At 37.6% G+C, this 23866-nt stretch overlaps 1 protein-coding gene across 5 annotated transcripts in view; it reads left to right on the top strand.

Moving 5' to 3' along the window:
- Positions 1–23866, top strand: part of PITPNC1 (phosphatidylinositol transfer protein cytoplasmic 1) — an 85292-nt gene that overhangs the window by 33054 nt on the left and 28372 nt on the right. For 4 of the 5 annotated variants that reach the window (XM_026860910.1, XM_026860906.1, XM_026860909.1 and 1 more), the window contains 4 exons: positions 7590–7738; positions 11679–11767; positions 12216–12223; positions 22229–22300. In XM_026860910.1, the coding sequence (XP_026716711.1) occupies positions 7590–7738; positions 11679–11767; positions 12216–12223; positions 22229–22300 (318 nt within the window). The remainder of the gene's footprint in view (positions 1–7589; positions 7739–11678; positions 11768–12215; positions 12224–22228; positions 22301–23866) is intronic. The other variant, XM_026860907.1, reaches the window with a different exon arrangement.

The following is a 23866-nucleotide window of genomic DNA, read 5'->3' as shown; positions in this document are numbered from 1 at the left end:
TGCCTTCTTGACAGCTCACTCTGTGTTTTCCTGTTTTAGCTTTAGTCTCAGGACTGCTAGACAGGCAAACTACTACACAGGCAAGGTGGGTTCCCTCATTTGTACTGTGATGAAGCAATGGACATCCTGTAATAGAGACAGCATTTTGCCAGATTTAATTTTTACTGTTCAGTTGGTGTAGGAAGTTTTACAGAGATTACTGTCCTGAGCAGTAATGGCATTAATCACAAAAAATCATCTACAGACACAATGACCCCTTGAAATATTTAACATTGATTCTCTTACATCTGTTATTTCTCCCACTGGTTGGTAGTGAATACCATCTTGATTTATCATATGGCTTCTCCTTCTTCTGTGCACATTTTTCTTACTGATGGGTTTTTCTGTGTTGCCTTGTTGTTCAGTTCAGATGCTTTCCACAACCTATTTTCAAGACCAACTGCACCTCTGATGTGTTTAAACCCCAAAATAAAATGACACTTGGAACTATGGCACTCACTTAACTGTGGCATCTCACTAATAATCTGTAATTAGATAAGGTCAGTGGAGAGGACTTTTATTGTTATTCCTTCTTGTAACGAGTCAATCCTTCTCTTGTTTCAGAAGGTTGATCTCTTGTATAGGTAAATATAGATTTGCTTTTGAAGACAGTAATGTAGAAAGCTACCTTTGCTTCTGGAGCTACTTTCTTGTCTTCGTGCCTCAGGGACAGTCGTTTTAAAATAACAGTTCATAAAATTCTTTGCACTTAGGATATTTCTACATGCAGCGTAAAGGTGCCTTGTTTGCTCTAAACAGCTTAGAAACTGTAAGTCAAACAATTTATTAGTGTACACTCCATACTGCTATTCAGCCAGGCTGAAGGAGATGTAAGATCAGTTCAGTGGCAGTCTGGGTACCTCTGCAAGGCTTTACACTGGGCCAGAACACACCCCTTCTGTGTCCTCTGTTTACTATTCATGCTTTCCTTGCAGATTTTCCCAACAGTCAAAACCAGCAGTATTCCTTTCACATGACCCTAGCCCACAACGTAGTTATTTTACCAGGAAAATCACTGGTTTAGAAATATAAAGTGCTACCTTCACACTGGTGAGTTATGCTACATAAAAGAGACTTCCAAGTTCAATTTTACAGTGGGTTTATTTTCTTCCTGCACATACAGCTATCTAGGCAAAGAGAACGATTATTTTGGTGACAAAAAGTTTTCTAATTCTGCAATGTTTACAAGTCTGACTAATTTCCCTCCATAGCAATGTCATGCAGTAAAACCTTAAGGTGGCGGTTAATGAGAGACATTCACTTCTGTTGCTTGCAAAGTGGTAGCTCAGAGAGCCAGTCGTCCAACTGAAACGAAAACAAAACAAACAAAAATCTAATTCAAAAAGCAGACCAAGTAGGAGCCAATACAAATCCCCCAGTACATGAAACATCAAATGCCAGCACACTGTACATTCCTCTATGCTAGTTAAAACCAATCTAGGAATGTTAATAACAAGGAAGACAAATCACCTTGTCAGAACCTGGAGTTTGTGTCATGTAAAAGATTTTCTTAAATTATTCTTAATAGCTATGAATCATCATCTACATAAGTGTGGGGATCAGAAGGCACAATCTTGGTGCTCTATCAGCTGGTGTTGTCGCTGCCCACATGTGAGGGCTCTGCTTTAACCTCCAGATGAGTATGAGGATGCATTAGGCTTCACCCATTTCAGAAGGCAGACAGAATCATGTCTAGTAATAATAACATGAAGGATTTATAGTCAGTGAGTGAGATAAGAGAAACCACTAAGTAATCACTATTTAGAACTTTTTCAAAAAATCACAGGTGTGTCTGGTGGTAAAAGTACTGAGCTGGAAATCACTAGATTGAGGCAAAATTCCCTGTTCAATTACCGACATATTTTTAAGGTTGAGATACTAATTTCTGTTTCATTTAATCAAACATAAAATAAGAATAATGCTTTCTTTGCCTGTCTTCAATATCTAACTGTAAATGTTCATGTTTATGGAGCTTAGGTGTTCATCAAGACCTGAAAACCCTGCTTTCAAACAGCAAAACAAAACACACAACAGGAAACTTCAGTGTATCCTCCTAAACAATGCTATTTACTCAAGCAAGTATGTTTTCAAGCAAGTTTTTCCAGACATAAAATACCTCTGTTAAATTGCCATTATGAGATTGCTTGAAGTGACAGGCTGTGCATGTTTGGACAAGTAACTTACCTGGGGATCACCATGCTTGTCTCATGGTGGTGCTTTGAGGAATACTGAGAACATGTTTTAAATAATTCTAAACATGGAAATTATTATGCAAGTGAATAATTTTCCTATTCATAATTTTTAGTAAAAAATGACCTGAAATGAAGTCTTGGAACCCATTCACCAAAGAGCACACAAAGAGTCTTCCAAAGACTGTGACTTGAAAATAAATCAAAACCATATAAATCCGTTTTAAGATTGGTTTGTGTTAATGAGACAACATTCTATAAATCAGAATTCCTTAATGAAATTGGTACTGGTTTGCCATAATCAATGTCCTTGGATTCGGTGTAGCTAGACAGATACAACTGATGATGAGGTTGATTCATTATATTTTCTTGCTAGAAGTAAATCTTTACTAAATTGAGGTCAATGATAATACACCTACTGCCATCAGTAGAGGCGGGATATTTTTTTTTTTTTATAGCTGCCTCTGCAAAGGAGCACATTTGTGCATAAGTACAGATCTGTTTCAGTGTAGTTGTTGCTGGTTTTCTGCTTTTTTTTCTGTTTTACCTTTGCAGTTGTCTGAGGACAAGACTAGAAGCCACTGGCATGTTTTAGCATGAATCACTGTGTGAGAAATACTTCTCATTGTCAAAATGCAGTGTGCTGAACAATCATTACCTTTAATAGGTATGAAAGACATCGAGAATCTTTTGGACTCCAGCGTCTAACTGCAGGGAGGGAGGGACCTTACTACTGTCTTAGAACAATAAATTACATAAATTGAAATGGCAGCACTATCCTTGATGGTTCAGTCTAGTTACAGAAAAGTAAATGTAGGTGAAATGGTTCAGCAATTCTTTTGAATATGAGAATTGACATATAAGATTAAGCCAATGATGAATCTGTTACATTTTCTGTGAGCATTCAGATAAGAACTTCAAGGAATGGAAGAAAAATTTGCGATTATGAATAGCTTTGGCATAATTTCTCCTTTGAGGGAATGTTACTTTTTACATTCCATAGGAAGTTTGAAAGGTTGTACTGTAAGACTAAGATCAAAAACTGAGTAATAGTCAGTCAGGCTGAAAAAAATTGACATGTTTGTACGAGGATTTCTTGTGCATCTTCTGCTGAAGACACTGAGAGTTCTACAAATGAAAGATGTGTAGGGTGGACACCCTTTTTTTTTTTCTTCTTTTTTTTTTTTTGTTCCTATCTCAGGAACACCAAAAACATAATTCTGGTCTCATTTATAATTTTAAACAAAATCAGACTGACCATCATTATGCTGTTGCTAACATAAACCTTGTTTCTTGTATGACTAAACTCCCAATAGGCAAACACCATCTGCCTGTTGAAGGAAAAGAGGGTTCATCACTGAAACAATGTCTAACTCATTAGGAGCTGAGGAGCATCAGATCTACTGCAAAAGCTATGTAGCAATATCCTTAGAAATCTCTTAACTCCACATTCAGTGCATTTGTTGGTTGAAGCTCTCCTTTGATATTGAAGAATTTTTCCCATATTAAAGTGAAGAGTTTTCAAACGAAGAGCTTTTCTCCAGGTACCACTGCATGAAATTTTACAGACTACTATGAAACAGTATATGGTCTTGGAAGATTATCTTACAGCTAAGAACACAGAAATTCAGGTTGTGATAGAGCAACATAAATAACAGTGGCACATCAGTTTACCCTTGCAGAAAAAAATTAGTATTGTTTCGTGATGTAAAATATTTCTTAAGTGATACTGCTCTGCAACATCAATAGGAACATAGAAAAAGCTGTGACTTTTTTTTTTTTTCAGACATTTAAATTTCCATGAGTTCTAAAAGACACATCTTTGCTTTGGATTTTATTCATGTAAAAAAAAAACATAAATGTGTGTACACTTTTAAATAGGTCATTTTATCGGATATAATAGTTCTGTGCTCTCTGGTTTAGTAAAGTACTATCACTTTGGAAGCTAACTCTTTTCTCATCCTGCTATAGAATGGTATTAACATTTTATAAACCAGATAAAAACAGTTGAATAGTACACAAAGGAACCAAGTTAGCTACTTTAAAGTGCATGTTTTGCAGAATACAGCGGCTTTCGTGGAGGACTGCACAGTCCAAGGTGGATATCCCACTTGCCTGGTGTCAGACCCATAGCTATGGAAAGCCGTTGCCGGGGGAGAAGGGAGTAGCAGTAGGATTCCCACAGAAGAGCTGTCCAGCACCAGCGGTGCCGTCTGCTTTCTCCAGCATCCCCCAAGTGAGAAGTGCCACGCTGAGCTGCCTTGGATACCTTCTGTAAGATCTAAGGTGTAATTGGAGTGTGCGTGATTTTGAGTCTCAGCGGAGCAGAACCTTTCTTGAAGCACTGACTGTGCAACATCTGTAAAACAATTTCTACTTGACAACAACGATCATCATCTGAAGAGTGCAGCGGGTATGCAGCTTAGCCACTCCTAACCATGTACTCAGATTTACAGTCTTTGGGATTTGATATTTTGCTGGCAGTTTGTGGTGGTATGGGTCCATGAAAGATCAACAGTCTCTTAGTAAAACATGTCATTATAGTTGGATATCTCTGATTCATGATGCTGGAGCAAATGGATGCTTTAGTACAACCCCATTGTTTGTTGTCAGTGTCAACATACATTCATCTTGATGTTTCTGAGCCAGTATTTCCAGCAGAAACTGAGATGCCTGTGTTTGACCATTAAAACTGAGAGCAAAATTGCAAAGGAAGTAGGAAATCAAAAGCATGCAGTGATATGTGCAATTATGAAAGACTTACCAGAGATGTCCATGGCAACTAGATGTCATAACCATATAGGATAACAAAAATTTCAATAGAAAGCTTGACTTTATCACAAATTATAATTCCTCCCCCCTCTCCTCACCTAACCTTTTTATGTTCCACAGGCTATAAATTACTGATCTCTTTCTTTCCATTAGAAGATAAGCACCTTATCACCTTTCTTCTTTTCTGACATCCTTATCACTCCACACGCAGTAAGCATCTTTACTCTCAGGTGGTCTAATTGATACATATCTAATTAAAGGCAAAGCATTTTTTCTCAGCTTGCGTTCAGCTTTGAAGTGTGTTGCTTTGATTTCAGACCTGAAGAACAGCTTTGTGTGCCTGAAATTCTCCTGGTTGAGCAAATAAAATATACTACTTCTGTCCAAAAACTTTGCCTTGCCTATGTATCAATGCATTCATTTATTGTTAGTGAAAAAGAGAAGACAGTTTTTCATGGAGCGAGTTAAAAGGTATGTGTGAGGACTGCAGCTCTTCAGAGCCTTCAGGTTTAGGACAAAACGTTCAAATATGATGAGACAAAGAAAAGGATTCAGTACAGACTACAGTAGATAACTGGAGTAGCAAGAAAAATAATTTGATGTCTTAAAGTCTTCAATGGGAACATTCTGTGTGAAAGAGAAAGCTGAATATATAGGTAGGAGAAGTGCCAGCATCAAATTGTTTAAATAGCATTATTCTACTTATCACTTTTGTAGTGAGAAAGTAGATTCTCCAAAGTTACATAAGATATAAAGAGAAAGAATTATAGTTCTAATTTTAAAAAGCACCATCAATTCTAATTATGGGTAGGAAGGCGAGGAAGAAATACTATGCACATAACACTGAAATTTCCAGGCAGTTCTACTTGACATAGCCAGCACTTACGTAGAGATTTACTAATTTTTTCAAACCTTACAAGGGTCACACAATTAATTGACCTGACCCATAGGACATTTGCTAGTTTTATGACAAGGGTATTTCCTCCCCCTCTAGTTACCCCCTTTTCCGCTAGTTCCAGCAGGTTTTAACAGTGGGTGATGTTCATCATCGTTGCCCTAGAGCACCCTTTTGCCATTAAAGAACCTTTTTCTAAACTTGAGGCATTTTTAGTACTTTGGAATTATCAGCTGAAAGGCACATTTTGGATGCAAATCATTTGCTTCACTGTTGTAGTGTGTGGCTGCCAAGGAAGGAGGAGGTGTCCATTCGGTGCTAGGAGAAGGATCATCCCTGTCCCCTAAGTGAATGGTTTTGCAAAGTGCAAGTTCTGTTTCTTACCTTCTTGTGGCCTGCTGCAGAGGAATAAAATGGGGTTATGTGGAATTTAAGAATTTCTGTAGGGAGCCCTCCATGATCCTTTTTCTTTTCATTTTGTTTAGTAAGACTGTCTTGTTGGCAGTTGTTAATAAGGTCTGTGATGATTTGGGGTTTTTTTCCCAGCTAATTGCTCTTTTGATTTGGGCTTTTTGAAGTATGTGATAGGATTGCTGTTTATAGAATGTAATAACCACAAGAATCTGAGTGTTTTCTGAGGTCAGACTGTCACTATCCTTTTGTTTCCTTATGCTGAGCTAGTACTTGGCAGCTTGTGTAGTAGCTCAGCCATTGTCTAAATTAACAGGTTGTTCTTTGTATTTGAAGTGATGGATGTGATTGAAGTGATTAGCGTGTATATGCCTAAATAAATTACTCTGCAGGGGAGAAGGATCCGAATGGAGAAAACTGTATAGATCCAAAGACAGTTTGTTGTAAGAACTGTGGTACATTCAAGAATGTGGAAAAGATTTAAGTGAGAATAAAATCTCAGACCAGAAAATGTATGGGGAAGTACAGTTTAACTCTATAAAGTCTTTGCTAAAGGTTCAAGGATATACTTCTTATTATATTTCTCTGGAGGCAACAGCTCTGGTATAAATGCAGACGTACTGAGAAAAAAAATCAGTTGCCAGTACAACAATTTATTTCTCTGTGATAGCAACACTGGCTCAACCCTCCTGGGTTTTGGCTTCCTAAGTAACTCGAGAGCCTATAGGAAAAGGATCATTTAGGTGCTTAAATTCATTTTAATAATATTACCAAATGGCGTGTCTCAAGCTTCTTTTTCAAAGGATTTAGAGTCTACATGGGTTTTTTCTTACGAGTTGATGCTTCTATTTCTGTGAAGCAGCAGTAGTTATCCTGAATCTTTTTGCAGGGCTTCATTATTTGGCATTGTGTTGGCATGACAGGAGGATCCTGTGTCCCACAGAACTTTTGAAGTTCACTTGCTGATTAAAATTCTCTTGTATGTCAGCACGTGGAAGCAGTAGATTAATTATTCTTAACTTACATGCTTACAAATACAGTCTAAAAATAAAGGACTGATTCTTTACATCTGTATACACACGAGTTTTGTTATTTTTTCCACAAGTGACTTAAGATAATGGGAGGACCCTGACTCACAGGTCTACATGAAGCTGCAAAATACTGGTTTTCGCCCTTGAAGAACCTTTTATTAGCGCACACAGCTGTATCATCGTATGACATGGGCTTTTCAGTACACATGTATTACATAAAGCTAATAAATTGTTCTTGATTTTGCTTTGCAGTACAGAATTGGACAGCTGTACATGATAAGCAAGCATAGCCATGAGCAGAGTGATCGAGGTGAAGGTGTGGAAGTGGTGCAGAATGAACCCTATGAAGATCCAAACCATGGCAATGGTCAGCTAACAGAAAAACGTGTCTATCTCAACAGGCAAGTGCAATAAAACTGTTTCTCTCAGCATAGGCTGTAATAAAAATTTGGAAGGAATACCCCTTCCAGGCAATAGCTGTTCTGTTTCAAGTAGAACGTGTTCCCATGAATACGTGCTGCTTTCTGGTAGCTGCAGGAAGAAGGAAGGTGGGATAGATCGGTGGCTTAAAATAGAGGGATTAGTTGTCATTTCTTCTATCTTTTCTAAGAGAAAGAATTGTTAACTTGGAAGTTAAGGATATACTGAAAATCTGAACTTTTGTTTTCTTTTACACTTAACTGTTTGTCATTTTGCTTTCCAAAATTGGGGAGGGGGAAGCCAAAAAACTATAATCAAAACCAACAAACACTCCACTCCCAAATAAAAATCCAAAACTAAACCACTAAAACGGTTTTTGGGGTTTCTCACCTCATAATAATATCACAAAGCCAGTATCCCATTTTTGGTGACAAGAGATTTGCCTCAGCAAAGTTAATTGACATTATAACCGTGAGGCTTGTACAACAATGACCTTCTGTACCAAAATAATAAGTTTAAAGACACGATGGGAAAAATGGCTTTTGTTGCCCTGAAGTTCCATCCTTTCTTAAAGTGAAATATGTGTCACTTCCTATGGTGAAATTATACTGCCGAGGATCAATGCCTCCACACTCACAGGCCAGAGATATTTTTACATATATATAATTTTTTTATATATATCTATATATACACACACACACTCAATCTGTTCCCTTTTTTACTGCTGCTGATCTAACTGAATATCAGTGCTTTTCTGAAGTTCTTCTATTCCCTCAGGCCTGTTTTGTTTTATTAAACTTATAATCTGCAGCATTTCGTAGTGGGCATGGAAGCACTACAGCTATTACTTCTATATTGCAAGTTACTCCTCCGCTACAAACTTGACATATCTAACCTTAACTCAGGCTAAATTGAATCACTGTAATGTTGCATGCGCACACACACACACACACACACACAAGTCCAATAATATATATCTTGCCAACATTTAATATTATTGTGTTTGTAAGTCTGTTCTCTCACAGGCTAGATACAGAACTCAGGAAAAATCAATAAATGTGTTGCTGTTGTACAGCTCCCAAAAGTTGTGTTTTTCTTAATGTTTCTGGATATTTCTTTCCTTCATGTTAAAAAAAAGATAAGGCTTTAAGCACAGAGCATATTCAGAATGACCACTTTAAGATAATTCAGAATAGCTGCAAGGCCTGTGTCCATAAGGCACGTACACGACGTATTTAGGAAGCATGTGGTTTCTGGTAGCAAAGGCAATGGAACAAAGGATTTCTTACCCAAAGACAGAGAAGATCTGCATGCCTACAACAATTTGGGAAGTTTACCTAAAGCTATGGTGGATGTTTGAAGTCAGGTTGTCTGAGTTTAATGAGAATTATGAGTACTCCTTGATAATCATCACCAGATTTGCTTTGTGAATCTGGTTTGCTGTCACGACAGCACCAGATACTGCGGTACTATAAAAGCTGTGTGGAAAGGATCAGCAGGTTTTCAGGAAACTGTGGATTTTGTTGGGAAGCCAGGATCTCTCTAGAAGGCTTCACCCAAGGAGATGTGCTGCCATACAAGATATGCTGAAAACTTCTTCTCTGCCTGCCTTCCTTGAGGAGCAGGACTCCTCACACCAGCACAGTTCTCTTCGTCATCTTTTCTTCTCTCAGGGTCCACCACCCTAATAAACTGGCTAGCTTTGCTTCACTGTATTTTGCTCTAGGATGACCTCTCCTGAAGAAATTTGAGCTTAGATATTTCAGTGGTGGTTTCTCAGAAAGATTTGTGCATTATTTGCATTCATCTTTTCTTGCCTGCTAATACTTTAATTTTTGCAGAGAGTCATCTTGCTTACCAATGGTTTTGCTGGACTGCCTTTAAGAAACACTTCCTCCCTATGTGCTGAAAGACTGAACTTCATCTGGGGAAGGAAGAAATTACATTAAAAAAAAAAAAGAGAGAGAGAGAGAATGTCATCCACAGATAATTGCACTGCTAAAATAGAAATATTACATTTTCTTTCTCTGAGTGCACCCTTGGAACAATTCATGTGTGTCTATGCCCATGACTTGCTGGCACCTCTGAGTATAATGTGTGTTTTGCTCATAAAATTACTTGTTTTGGAGATGTGCCATGCCAGCAAAGATAGGTAGACAGGCAAATATGCTGAAGCCAACAATAACCAAAAAAGTACAACATCTGTACATTAACAAAGACATAACTAGTAATATTTTCTAGAGTCAGTGTTAGCCTTAGTTATATTCAGAAGTCTTTAATGCCTCTTCCCTCCTGCTGGAGCACTGTTTTCAGAAGCTGAAAGTCTGGATCCTCTGGTATTTATTATTTAGGCATCAGAGTAAAGTGTAGCAGGGGTAAAGGAGGGAGCAGAGAGTCGTAAAAAGACACTGACAGAGGTTGACAAAATAAACAAAAGATCTGATACAGTGAAGTCTATTATGCAGTATGTAAAATGCTACATAAAAGGCTGTACACAAGAAAGGTTTATGTAAAGAGAAGAATTTGGTTTTGAGCAATGTCATCAAAAAGCAAAAGTCAATGCACTTGACTTTGAGTCTTTAGATAATGTACTAATGTTTGCATTTTGCCCCTGGACAAATACAATATTTATGTGTAGCTAGATCATGGTTAAATAAGCCTTAATGATCCAACCTCTGTATTTTCTTCAGAAATTTGCTAATATGGAAAGTCTGCACACAGTTACCTACAGATAAATGTTTTGAACATTTACCCTTGGAAAACTGAGGTTTGAAAGCATCTGCTTTAGTTCAGTAAAGATTCAGTCTTGTGCTGGGTGATCTGCCTGACACATTGCTAGACTAACACAGTTTTAACTGAATCCCTGAAATAAAGTGATATTTGTGATCTCCCAAGGTCTGCCTTCCTGTGAGTGACTAGTACTGCATCTTCGTTCCTGGCAGCTTCACTGATTATAATCGATGTCATTAAGAAAGGGTCGAAAGATGGATTATCATGAACTTGCCTTTTTAAAATGTCTATTTGCTCATCACTTCTTTGGTACCTTATGTGACCAGACTTCTGGAAATGAGACACCCAAGATCTGTGGTAAAGAAAATGCTCCCACTCTTCCATAGTATTACTTAATTACCTTTTAATGATCTTTTCACGTGCTTATCCATGGTTTTCATTTCTTATTCTACTGCTGTTGTACCACCACATTGGGAAGGTTCCCTTGGCAGATGGAGCTCTGAGCTATGACATCAGTTCCAACAATTTTCTTCACTTTTGTGATTTACTTTTCTCATCAGCAAAATGGGACTAATACTACTTAGCAGCCTCACGGAGGTGTTTTGAGTGATTTGTTCATTTTAATGTAAAAGCTTCCTACTCAGGAGTTGGTGTTGGTACTGTGGGAAAAACTGCGTGCTAGGTGAGCTTAACGTGAAGGTTTATGTGCCAGCAGAGAATATGGAGGAAGAAGAAATAGTCTCTGAGAAGAAATGATGGACTCGGGATCGAAGTGGACTGAAATCCCATGTTTACTCATGACCTCTTGTTAGAGAGTGCCTCCCTGTGGTTAAGGATACTGCGACACAGTTCCACCTTGTGTGGGCTAACCTGCTGAGCTCCTCCGGGACCAAAGGCTTGAGGCCATGAATACTTGAAAGGCGCAACCTCAATTTAAATCTGATCGGAGATTGTTGCACTGTCACCATATTGCTCACTTTGAGAGGGGAACAGACAGACTCGGTTTCATATGTGCTTGTGGAGAAAGATGGAATTGCGTAGTCACGAGATGAAAATACTCCTGCAAAGTGTAGGTATGGCTGTGTCCTGGGAAACACCTGTCAGATTATGAGCACATTTAGAAGTAGCTTGTTTCCTATAATGCTCTAAGTCATGGAATATTCTAATTTTATATTTTCTTTTTATTTTCAGCAAACTGCCTAGCTGGGCTAGAGCAGTTGTTCCCAAAATATTTTATGTCACAGAGAAGGCTTGGAATTATTATCCTTATACAATCACAGGTAAGGAGTAAAGCAGAAATGATTACTGACTTGTACTTTATGGATAGTTTAGCTTATCTTCAGAAGCTCCAAGTTACATATTGAGCCACAGATAGCAATTTTCTTTAACAACTCCTGTTGAACTGGATATATTTTTACATCTTATATTGACTAATAGCAGGAGATAAAGTTTATAGACTATGGACGGGTAAGAACTGGAGTGTTGTATCTATGCGATTTCTTCCCTGCAAAGAAAACATCAGGTGCTGAGATTCTGTGCTCACTTGTACCCTTTATTGTCCCATAGACTTTAGTCAAATATAAATCAGCAGATTATCTGACACAAATTTTTTTATTATTAATGTATGTTTACTGTAAGGATCTTGCATCATTGTTTTATTTAACATTTCTTTTTTTTTTTCTTTTCTCTCATCATTCTTTTTTTTACAAATGGACAATTGGAATTCAGAATACACAGTAAGTTTTTCTTCCTCTTTTTATTCTAAAAACAGAATAATTATGTGAAATATAGTAGTGGAATCCAACTGATTCCTTCTTAATATAACTAATACATAATGCATTCAATAGTGGAACTTTATTTTAGCAATTTGTTAAAGAAATCTAAGGTTAAATTTGAAGTGTTTCTGTGGGGATCCTATAAATTATTTACCTTATCTTTTTATCACTCCAAAATAATTTGATATATTTTTAGTCACTGACTATAACAAAGAGAAGCTTCTATAAAACAGGGCAAGGCTTTTAAGGTTCCAGTTATTATGTGGAGACATGAGAACAGATTTTATTTTATTTATTGCTTTATTAACTTATAAAATGCTCATCTCTGGTATAGTATCTGGGAAACTGTACAATCTGTAGACAAAATTAAACATAATCTGGGCACAGTGCCCAGAAAAATCAACTATTCCCTCTAGCAGAGCTAAGGCAAAATATAGCACATAAATCATGAGAAAAATTGTTTTAAATGTGCTGGCCTCAATAATATACAGTAAGTTTTCAGCAGCCTTTAGAAAGTGAGGAGAAGATGGTGAGGAAGTTCCAGGTGAAGGGACCTTTCAGCAACTGCTACCTTGATTTAGTTTGAACTTCTGACTTCAAATAAAACATAATCTGTTTGTTTGTCTTAAATCTGCAGTGCTCAGAATGTTTGGGCATATTTGGTTTTTTTTAAAACCAGTAAGGCATACAGAGAGGAAGAAGATTTTAACGTGATAAATCTAAAAGAGAGAAAAAATAAAGGGATTGAAAGGCTCAGATCTGAAAGCTAGAAAGTTAAAGTTGAAACTGTGATGGCCAAGTTTGAAAATCTCAAGTAGCAAACTGTGCTTTTCAATACGTACTGTAGATACTTATCACATATTCTACTTTGTTTCATGTTTAAAATTCATTTGTCAGAGGAAATACAAATGTCCCATAATGGACAGTAGTAATGAGGGGACAGATTCTCGGCTGGTTTTGTTGGAAGATGTCTTCAATAGGACCTATCACAGTTTGCATTAACTAAGGGTTTACCATCTGATAGCAGGTTTAATCTTGGGCTGGGAAGATGACATGTGCTGTGTTGCATTGATGTCTGTTACTTACACATATATTTTTTCTTTAACTGAAAGTCAATTTGAAATATTTATGTCATTTTTTTTCTTCAACTGAAAAAAAAAACAAAAAGTAGGAATTAATAAAGGGGGGCAGTAGCAGACCGAAATATGTGTCTAGATTTGAAATGCAATACATTATCAAAACCAAAAAGCCATGCTGTACTCACAGAATTTGAATCAGGAGGTGATCTTTATCCAATCTGATGAGACAACACCTGAAACACATTTCGGTGAATGTACACAGATACAGAGATGTTCAGGAGCATTAGCAAAAATTATTGCAGGGTTGAAGAGACTTGTAAAGAAGAATTAAATCGGTCTACAAATGTAGAAGGTAGGCAAAACAGTCACTAAGTGACAGTATAACTGCCTATGGGAGTTGGGGACTAATTACTCACCATGGTGCAAGGAAACAGAACTAGAAATATTGGGATGAGATTAAGGGAACTGTACTTCAGACAAAAATCTAAAATATATTTTAATGGAGCTGATAAACTATGAAATTATCTTCAAGGGAAATAGAGAAAGTGCCTTTGCCTCAAACTGTTGAATCTAGAACAAAAATGTTAAATATACCACTGGGAATAATTCCTGTCCTTGTCTGGAATATTTCTCTAAATTTTGATCTTCTGTATTCATTAGAGAATTCTGAAAGAAATAATAAACCCACACACATTGCCCAAAATATGTAAGACAGCTTGGAAACCCTTTTCTTAAAGATAGTAGATTCCCTTCAGAGGGTCTGTGGGACATCCTAAGAATTAAATTTAGCCTCATTTCAAGGAAGACTGATTCTAAAGGCAGGCCAATACCTGGATAGATAAAGCACAGTCTTATCAAGTACATACTGCTATATAGTGTGTTCACACCTTACTTAACCTCGAAGTTCCACTCTAAATCAAGAGCAAGGACCTTAAAGACTCAGTAGTGTTATTTCAGTGCATGTTAGTGATTTGGAAACTGAGCCTAACAAAGTTTAGCTATCAAGTTGGAGTACAAAGAGGCTAGGAAAAATACAAACAGAATTTAAGCAAACTCGTCTGAGTTTGACGGTGCAGTTCTAGTTTTTACCAGGGATCATTTCAAATAGTTTTGCTGTCTGATCTGAACAGCTTCAGTGTTCTTAGCAATATTTAAATTCTGGGGCTGAAATTTAAAAAACAGATGGAAAACTTTTTTAATGCATAATTTAGGGCCAATTGTTAGTTTCACAAATAAAGCAAAAAACCCCACTAAAAATGGCATGGTTTACTCTCTGCAAGGAGGAAGCATATTCTTTCCACCTGCCAATTTCTCAAATTAATTTAGGAATAGGGTATAAATTCAGAATATTTATGAAAAACAGTTATGGAACAGAAAGCAGGCGTCAATGATTCCTTTGAAGATATATCACAATGACACTGATTTTTCTACAGCAAATGGCTGAGGCAAATAAAATTATTTCATCTGGTATATGTCAAGGCCCCAGAGTGATAGCTGCTAAATGTTCCATTATTGACCTGCTGGTTTCTGATTACTTTTGAGAACAGACATGTTTTGTCCTTCACTTACTCAGCTGCCAGTTCATGAAGTAAATTCATCCATGAAGTAAATTATCTGGAAGGAATGTTTTTGTAATTGTTATTTTTATGATGAGATGACTTGAGAGGGGGAAAAAAGTTGTTTCAGATAAACATTGCAAGCAATCTGTAGAGTTTTTTTCCTGTGTTTTCTTTATCTGATTACGAGTGCTTGAAATTTGGATGAAACCCATCAGTCTCCAGTGCACAAACTTTTCTCCAGCTTGAGTATATGAAGAGTCTGCATTACAGATGCAAGAGAATCTGTATTGCAGGGTTAGAGCCTAATACGAAGTTCTACCAAAGTTCCTCCCCTCTCACCCCCCAACCTAGAAGACAGGCTACCTGGTGACATTACTCTAGCAAAACACATACTTGATTCCTTTAGCGATTCTAGCAAAAGGAAGGACCTTTGCAGTATTTATAAGAAACAAATCATACATTTTTAGAAAGCTGCAAACCTGTATTCTCATCTAATAGCTTAATTTCGTTGAAACAGAGCAAATCAGGCTGCTTGGGAGAATCCCTTTTTCCACCAGTGGCTTATTATAAAGCAATCCAAACCGTTCTCTGATTCATGGGACCGGCCTTTTCACTTGGGCACACTGCTTCTCACTTCTGTTCTTCCTCAATAAACAGGTTACTGTTCCCGTGTATCAAAGGAGATCCTAAGGGAAGGCAAAACGGAGATAAGTGCTGAGTTTCATAGTGGGTGGAGGCAAGTTGTTAGTCGACTGTTTCATCTTCAAGTTATTTTATGTAACACCAACAGTGGTTTTCTTTCTGAGCTTGGTTATGAGAGTTTAACTCTCTTGCTTATTTTCAAGCCCCTTTTTTGCATTGTTCTTTTTCTGCCCAACAGTACTTTTTCTGCTCTTTGACACCTTCCGGTGCTTATCTTGCTTTCCAAATTCTCCTCCCTTTCATTGAGTCACATCTTCCAAATCCTGCCATCACCCTGCCCAGCCCTTTCCGGCTATTCTCTTCCGACTTTGTCATCCTGATTGATGCTAGTTTGTGTAGTAAGTAACCTGTATCATCACACAGCAGCCCTGTGTGCTCACATGCCGTGCTGTCCAGAGTTTTCTGAAGGTAGTCAGTAACATGGTGGCCATTTTTCAAAAAACTTTGAATATTCAATTAAAGAAACTGTCTTTATTCTTCCTGTAAATAGCTGAAGGAAATACTGTAATTTGAAATATGCTGTAGAGACATCACTGTATTATCTTCTTGCAGATAAACTGTAGAGATGACATCTGGTTTATCTATACCCATGTGTGATTTAGATTTTTCTTCCACATCCAGGTCTCTGTTCTGTCCTTGCCATTGGCAGTTGCCCATGTTGGATCCCTCCTCCCATTCCATCCATTCTTGTTTATAAATGCCCGGTATTGCTCCAGAGCTGGTGTGTGTGTGTCTGCCTGCTTTCCCTCCTTGCCCTTTGCTGTGCTGGGCATTCCCTTCTGCCCGAGTAAGCCTGGGGCCCTTCCATTACCCCACTTAAGTAGAAGTAGGGATTCCATTTGTCTTTTCCAGGTTTTTGATCTTCAATAAAGAAATGGTGTTGTTACCCACTGACTACCAAACCAGTGCCCAAAACCTTTGAATGCAAAGGATGTGGTATCTAAAAGTTACTCTATTAAAAAAATCTAATTTTGCTTGGCCAGTCTCACCTCATTGTAGTGGTTACTGTGTTCTTTACCTCTAGACTCTATGGAGATTGCTCTGTAAAGAATTCAGTTCCACCTGTGTTGCCAAAGTAATATATATATGACCATATTAAAAAAAAAAAAATCCTCAGTCTGAAAAGTGGTGGGAGGTCAGAGAGAACATTTACATGTCATGACTCCCTCTCCAAGCTTTTATGTTAAGATTTAGGGGAATGTAAAAAAAAAAAAAAAAAAAAAAAAAAAAGTAGGATTAATTTTTACTGTACAAAAATAACTCCGAAGATTGTGGATTAATATTCACAAGGAGCAGAAGTGCAGTGATGAGGTCTCTAGCTGTTCTTTGAACATTCTGCAGAAAGAAACCAAATGGAAAATGAAACTATCTAAAATGGTATTGACGAAATAGCACTCGCTCATAGAAAGCAGGTTACGGAGGGTAAAGAAACCTTCCTCAGTTACCCTCTGTCCATCATATTTACTGTTGACTGTAGTAATTCCTGCACCCATCTTGGGTGTAATTACTATGCAAAGGTTATTTTTACAGCCTTCTCCACAAAACAATTGTAAACCACCGTCTGTGTTTGACTGTCTCTTTAAGACTTTGGCAAGTGTTTTGGCACACTTAGGTTCTACCCTGTTCCTGTAAGTGTTGCTTATTGCTATGGCAACACTAATCAATCATCATGCTAAAAATAGGCCTTTCATTTTTCAAGAGGTTATCTGTAGTGAATTGAAAATGCAACTGCGGTCTGTGTTTTCCATATGCTGCTTTCCTTTCACTTTATTTTAATCTGGAAATACCCATGCTTCTGTGTGGCAATTACTATTACAGACACTGGTTACTCTCTTGAGTACCCTTAAAACTCTCCTGCTTCTCCCCAAAGGGGTGCCAAATATAGAAAGTTTTAAGAAAACAAACAAATAGAATATTCTCCTTACTTGTCTTTGAATGTCACAGGTGTAGTGGATTCATAACAAATTTTTAAGGGCTTTATAACACATCTACAAAAGCTGGAAGTGACTATAAAAGACACGTCCTTTGAGAGCTACACACAGAGAAACCTTATCATTGAAGACAATAGACCTCTGAAGATTTCGGTCTATTATGTAGGATTTCAGTCTAATTTCAAGTTAAAAATTCTATTTGCTGCTTTCTGTTTTTTTCAAAGAGGAGCCTTGCAAGCTGTAGAGATAGTGAAATGGAAAACTGGAAACAGTGCCCTGTGCATTCCTGTGCGTGCTCCGTGTATCGATCGGCTGCCAGGTTTGTGCTGGAAGAACACGCACCCAGGGGAGGCAGAGGAGCAAGGGAGTGGTGCTTTAAAAAAAAAAAAAAATCTACTAAGAGGTTTATTACCTACCATTCACTCCCAAGTTTGATTCTGATGTTGCATAACACTTTTAATCCCCAGCTAAGTAAATATGCAGCCGCTTAAGGAGGGGGGGGGAAAAAAAATCAACAACTTTTTTGCATGATGAATAATAAAGTCTTTTGAATGATGCATAAACAGTTTTCTGGTTCTGCCAGAGCCCTCTGCCAATTAGTCAGAGTGCAGCTGATGAATCATGAGACACATTCTGTGAAATGTTCAAAATTTGGACCCTGCTAAGTGTTCCTGAAAGCCACTGAGACCCCCCCATAGCTGCTAAACCAGTGGTTCCAGTCAGTTGAGGTTTTGAGAGATATATTTGCAATGGAGCACTTTTTGGTGAATTTTAGTTTTAATTTGAGGTAAACTCGTGTTACCATTTATAATTTCAAATTAGATAGTTACAGTCCTCGCTTTTATGCTAAATACATAGGGAGGGTGACTTTTGATAGCTCTGTGCAGAAAATGACTTTCTGCTCTCTAATGGGGTGGCTTGAGGTAAATGGCATTTACAATTCTTCTTGTATAACACTCTGAAGATCCTTAGTCTTTTCTTAATGTTTCTTTTTTGCAATACAAGATTAGAGGATCTCTTTTTTTAATTAGTTTAGATTCTGGGTCACAAGAAACAACAACTAGATTCAAGCAGTAGCTTGCTGAACTGCTACAGGCAGCCTAATGCAGCCTCAAGTTCAATATATGCAATGGCTGCATTTCAAAGTATCATGATCTGACTCATTGCTGGTAAACTCCAGACAGTGATTGAAAATAGTAGATATTTTTTAATAGCAAGGTAAAAGGGAAATCTGGCGTTTGGCTTTATTCAAAGTTTCCACTGAAATTGTAGCCGTGCTTCAAATCAAACAGCACAAAGGTTTTTCATATTTTGCATTTTTATCCTCCACTGTACCTGAAACTGTGACCTAAAAGCAACTATTTTAATTTTTTAAAAAGTTGTTGTGTACTGAAAAATGTACTCCATCCAACCACTCCTGAATTTCTATAGTTAAATCAAAGGTAAAGATACTTTAGTCAGAACCAGGGATGAGGAACTGCTTTCATAAGGGTGTTAGCTTTGTATTAGCTGTAAATGTGGAAGATGCTGGACTGAAGTTTCTTCTGCCAATGGAGTTTTCAAACCTGACAGCAGGACTGTGAGAGCAGCACCAAGTCCTCTGGTGGACCCTCTGCTACTGAGAAGAGCTGAGAGAACTGCACTGCCAGAGCCGTTGAGGTCAGCATAGTCAGAGCACTTCCCAAAGCCACTGAGGGTTCCAACAAACTGCACTCAGACTGTGTAACTTAAAAGTTTGCACACTCACAAAGCTCTGACCTAGATACTCAGCCTGCTCAACGTTATAGCCTTGATGACCCTTCCGCTATTAACAGACCACTGCTGTCATTCTGCTTTCTGTTTTTATCAATTACTAGATTTTATTTAGGGAGTGTTGATGTTGTTTAATTGTATAGCAAAGAAAATTAAATTTTGGTCCTCAGATTAAGAGGGCAGATATTTAACACACACTAACATGTAAATAAAACATGGCCGAGAGCAGTAACCTTGAAATAAGCAGACACGATGCTAGTAAAATCTGTTTTCCTAATAACTGTTCTAAACAATTAGTAGACTGTAGCTAGTATGACATCCATCTCTACCATTTTCAGGGAGGATGTTTCTAAAAGCTGTTATACAGACCGAAGCATTGTGTCCTCAGTAGTGCAGTACCAGTTACTGCGTTAAGTAAGCAGGACTAATAACTGCTGATAACACAAAATACTCACTGGCACTCTCCTCTCCTTTCCTCAAGGATGCTTTCCCACTAGGTTGTTGTCAGCAAAGAGCTCTGTACACCTGGACTGTGACCCCTGTAGTAAAATACAAGGGCTGCCATGTACTACATTTTTGAGATCAATAACCCATGTTTTTACCAGCCTAGCACCAATGTAGTTATCTTCCAAAAGCTCTAAAAACTGCAGTAGATGATGTCTGTTGTTAGGTTATACATTTTTAAAAATCTGCTTTTCATAATCCACCTCCAGTAGTAATTTACTTCTCAACCCTCCATGTTCTCCTACAAATATGGAAAACAACTAGAATATCAGTTTATGGTGTCTGAATATGAATCCTCTGAGCAACATCAGATACTGTTTAGGACATGCTGGCATCCCTGTGTCACTCCCCATGTTTTTTTTATAGCATCACATATATAACTTTTCTTACTCTAGGAACATTTGATTATAGAATTGTTCTAATCAACCCCTTTTATTGATCTCCTCTTCCAGCTAACATTAACAGAGTTGGATGTTCATTCCACCTTCTAGTTAATTTTGAAGATACAAATTAGAGCCTTATGAAAAATCTTGGCTTTTCTTTTTCTTTTTTTTTTTTTTTCCTCCCAACTTTTTTTCCTGTAGTGCCTACTGTTTGCCAAGGCTTTTGTTTGCAGATGCCTTTGGATGTCTGCCAGAATAGGAGCAACATACTGAGATACGTAGTGAAACCTCAATTGGGAGAATATCTGGATTTTTTTTGTGTGTTAATTTGTGTTACAAGATCCCCAGTTCTGACAGACTGCTTATAAATATTGTATATTTTCAGCCAGCACTTCCTGAGATGTATACATAGGAAATGTTTAATTGCCCATAAAATATAAGTGATAGGAGCTAGCAGATCTGTAATTGAACTTGCCCCATCCTGCACTCTACATGATTTTTTTTTTTTTTTTTCCCTCCCACATATTCACTCAATGAACAAGTTGCATAGCTGAGAGCTAGTCATAGTTCAGATTGGATTGGAATTCATAAATGTACTACTCCACAGAAATCTTTAATAAAAGGCAAAACAATTGTAAGATCTGAAGAGAAGCCTGTGCAGTCTGGGCATATTGCAGCACCAGCATGTTACATGGGAGTATTTCATTATGGTAATGGCAAGACAGTTTGAGCAGAAACCTTCCATGGCACCAGAACTTCATTCTGGCAAAACTAACTCTCTCATTTTTTCAACAAGGACTGATTCTAGATGTGCTTAGTGAATGCTAGATATCCTGTGACCAGAAGAAGATTGAACAAGGACTTGTTGCGTGATATCCATGGAATCACGAATACATTTTCTGCAGCCTCAGAGGAGCTAGCTTCTCATTTCAATTTTGTTGCACTACAGCTGGCCTTCTAAATCATCTCTTTTCTTAGTCATCAGCCCCTCCCTTAGAAGAACTCTCCGAATTTTATCAAGTCCAAACTTGGACCGACAGCACTGTGAACACTGAGGCATCATAATCTCCTCATTGTATAATCTGTATGTACAGCACATTAAGTAGTCATAGTCTTTACAAAGACGCTTTGCCATCGGGTATTAGTGATGCATCATACAAGGAACTGGCACTTCAGTTTCACGGGCAGTTAATGCAAGAAAAGACTTGATGACTAATAGTTAAAGATGCTGAACTAGTACCCTTCATAGGTAGTTAGACAGCTACTCTATCTGCCTATCTGAAAAGCTGTTTTGAAAGAACTGTGTAATGCTAAAGAGATTTGAAATATTTTTTTCCACTGAAATTATGTTGCCTAGTATTATGAATTCTAGCCTTGATAAGCCAACTAAATTAAGCAATCCACAGGAAAACAAATTTATTTCCATGTAAAATACAGAAATTTTATCTTAAATAGAAAAACATCTGTGCATTCTTAATTTTCTTGCATTACTATCTAAAGGCTGATTTGGGTTTAGTATAAAGGAATTTCCACAGCAGCTCATAATCCATCTTAATTTCATTAATAGGAAATTATGCTCAAATTCATTTCTCACTGAAAATTTCAAGAAGCCCTCACACATCAAAGCATTGTTGTCTGTTTGGTTAGCACCTGCAGCTAGTGAAGTGTCCTTGGATTTTTTATATGGGGGGGTGGACTAATCTCTGATGACAAATATCTAGTTGCTATTCAGATCTTAGCAAACTGAATTTATAACAAGACGTTCAGGACATTTGTACTTCTATGCATATTGAGCATGAAAACTATTGTATCTAGTTATTCCAGAATACTTACACTGATTTATTTATATCTTCATTATAGTATTCAGCTTTTAAATAGAATCTCTACATACCTCCAGAATCATAAAAACCTGTCTTATGTTCTGTGTACATTTACTCTTTTTCTTGAAGTAATCTGAAAAAATCAAAAAGCAGACACCAAACAGGATGTACTGAATATGTCAGCTGATGAAGCAAGGCATATTTTTTATGTCAAACATATTTTTCTTTTGTTGCAGTGTTCATTTTTGCCTAAATTCTCCATTCATATAGAGACAAAATACGAGGACAACAAAGGAAGCAATGACAGTGTAAGTATGATGGCTTTTGCGAGATTTGATTTAACCCTTTTAGTTAATCACGGTCTGTATCTAGGGGTTGTAGTTCTTTCTGTCTGGGAAGAAGGCCTAATCAGGCTTGGATCTTTGCACCTCTGTGGGTTTCCTGTTCTTTAGCAGCTTGTCAGCTTGCAGAGTAGTTACCTCTAAAGCACCATGAGATGGAAGGACCCCACTGATGTACACAACTTCCCTTCTGCGTCTCACATTCTATTTGTTACTTCTCTAAACACGACATAATTGACATATGTGAATTTAGTCCTGATGAACATTTATGGAGAGTAAAGAAAAGAATACTTCTTTTTTTTTTTTTTGGGGTGTGTGTGTGTGTGTGTATTTGTATTCCACTTTATCTGTTTCGCATTATTCTCTCTTAGTAAAGGGGGTTGAATTCAAAGGAGCTGTTAGGAAGAGCAAACAGGAAACTAAACAATGGTCAGGCATGAGAGATCTCAGTAAACAACTTCAAGAGAACAATGACTGGGCTACTGAGGTGATGCTTTTGGCAATCCCTTAACAAAAGTTTAAAAATTCTCCGAATTAGAGTTTAGAGATAAAAAGTAAAGTTAACTGTTCAAAATCCTCTCTAGAGGAAAGGTGGGAGTGAGTTGCCAGCAGCTTGCTGATCGGGAGATGCTCAGGAGTAGAAGGCAGGAGGTCACTCAGACCTTGTAGCCCTGACAGGGAGCAGAGCAGAGTCATACAACTTGCAAGAAAAGAATAACGTTCGATAAAGCCAGGCATGTAAAGATCAACCCTTGGATTGACACACAAATATGTTTCTCTAAGTTTCATTTTGGTGTGCTTTAAACAGTCTTTTTTTTTTTTCCAGATTTATGGGAAGTTTCTTGTAGGCATGAAATACAGGTTAAAATATCTGGAAAACTGATCTGTAATACAAAGACCGATGAAGCAGTGCTTAAACTAATTATTGAGGAAGAAGAAGGCAGTAAAACCGATTTTAAAGAGTCTGAAACATAGAGCCTTTCAGTTTCCAGGGGCGTCCCTCTAGCAGGCGTGTTAAGGTTCAAGTGATCTGTTCTCCAGATGGGAGGCATTTCCCTCACCGCCTTGGCCCTGTGTGGTAAATAAGGCTGACAGCTGTTGCACTGCTCACGGCAGAATAATTACATGTAAAAGAACAAGGTATCATTTTGAATAATGCTTTTGGCATACAGACACTTTCCCAATGGGAACATGACACAGATCATGTATTAGCCACCAGATACCAACAACCTTCAGTCACTGCTAGTCTAAGCCAGATCAGTGAGAGGGAGAGAAAAAAGTGTATTACATTATCAACTATATGAGCATTATGTAAGTTATGCACTTTTTAATGTTCACTTCTGGTTTTTGGCAGTACTTCAATTCAGAGCAAGCCCACACCTTTGGGTTTGGGAAGGTTCACACTAGTTTTCTGGTACATTATAATGTCAGCAATGAGAAGACACGTTCTGTACTGATGCCTAACAGAGGAAAAAATGAAGCTATTTAATCAGTGAATTATCAATTTTTATTTTTTTTTCTCCATGTCAGCTT

Source organism: Athene cunicularia (assembly GCF_003259725.1).
Source record: "Athene cunicularia isolate RWA chromosome 18 unlocalized genomic scaffold, athCun1 chr18_part1, whole genome shotgun sequence".
Taxonomy (NCBI): domain Eukaryota; kingdom Metazoa; phylum Chordata; class Aves; order Strigiformes; family Strigidae; genus Athene; species Athene cunicularia.
Note: the sequence above shows the minus strand (reverse complement) of the source record. Positions and strands in the feature narration are given on the sequence as shown.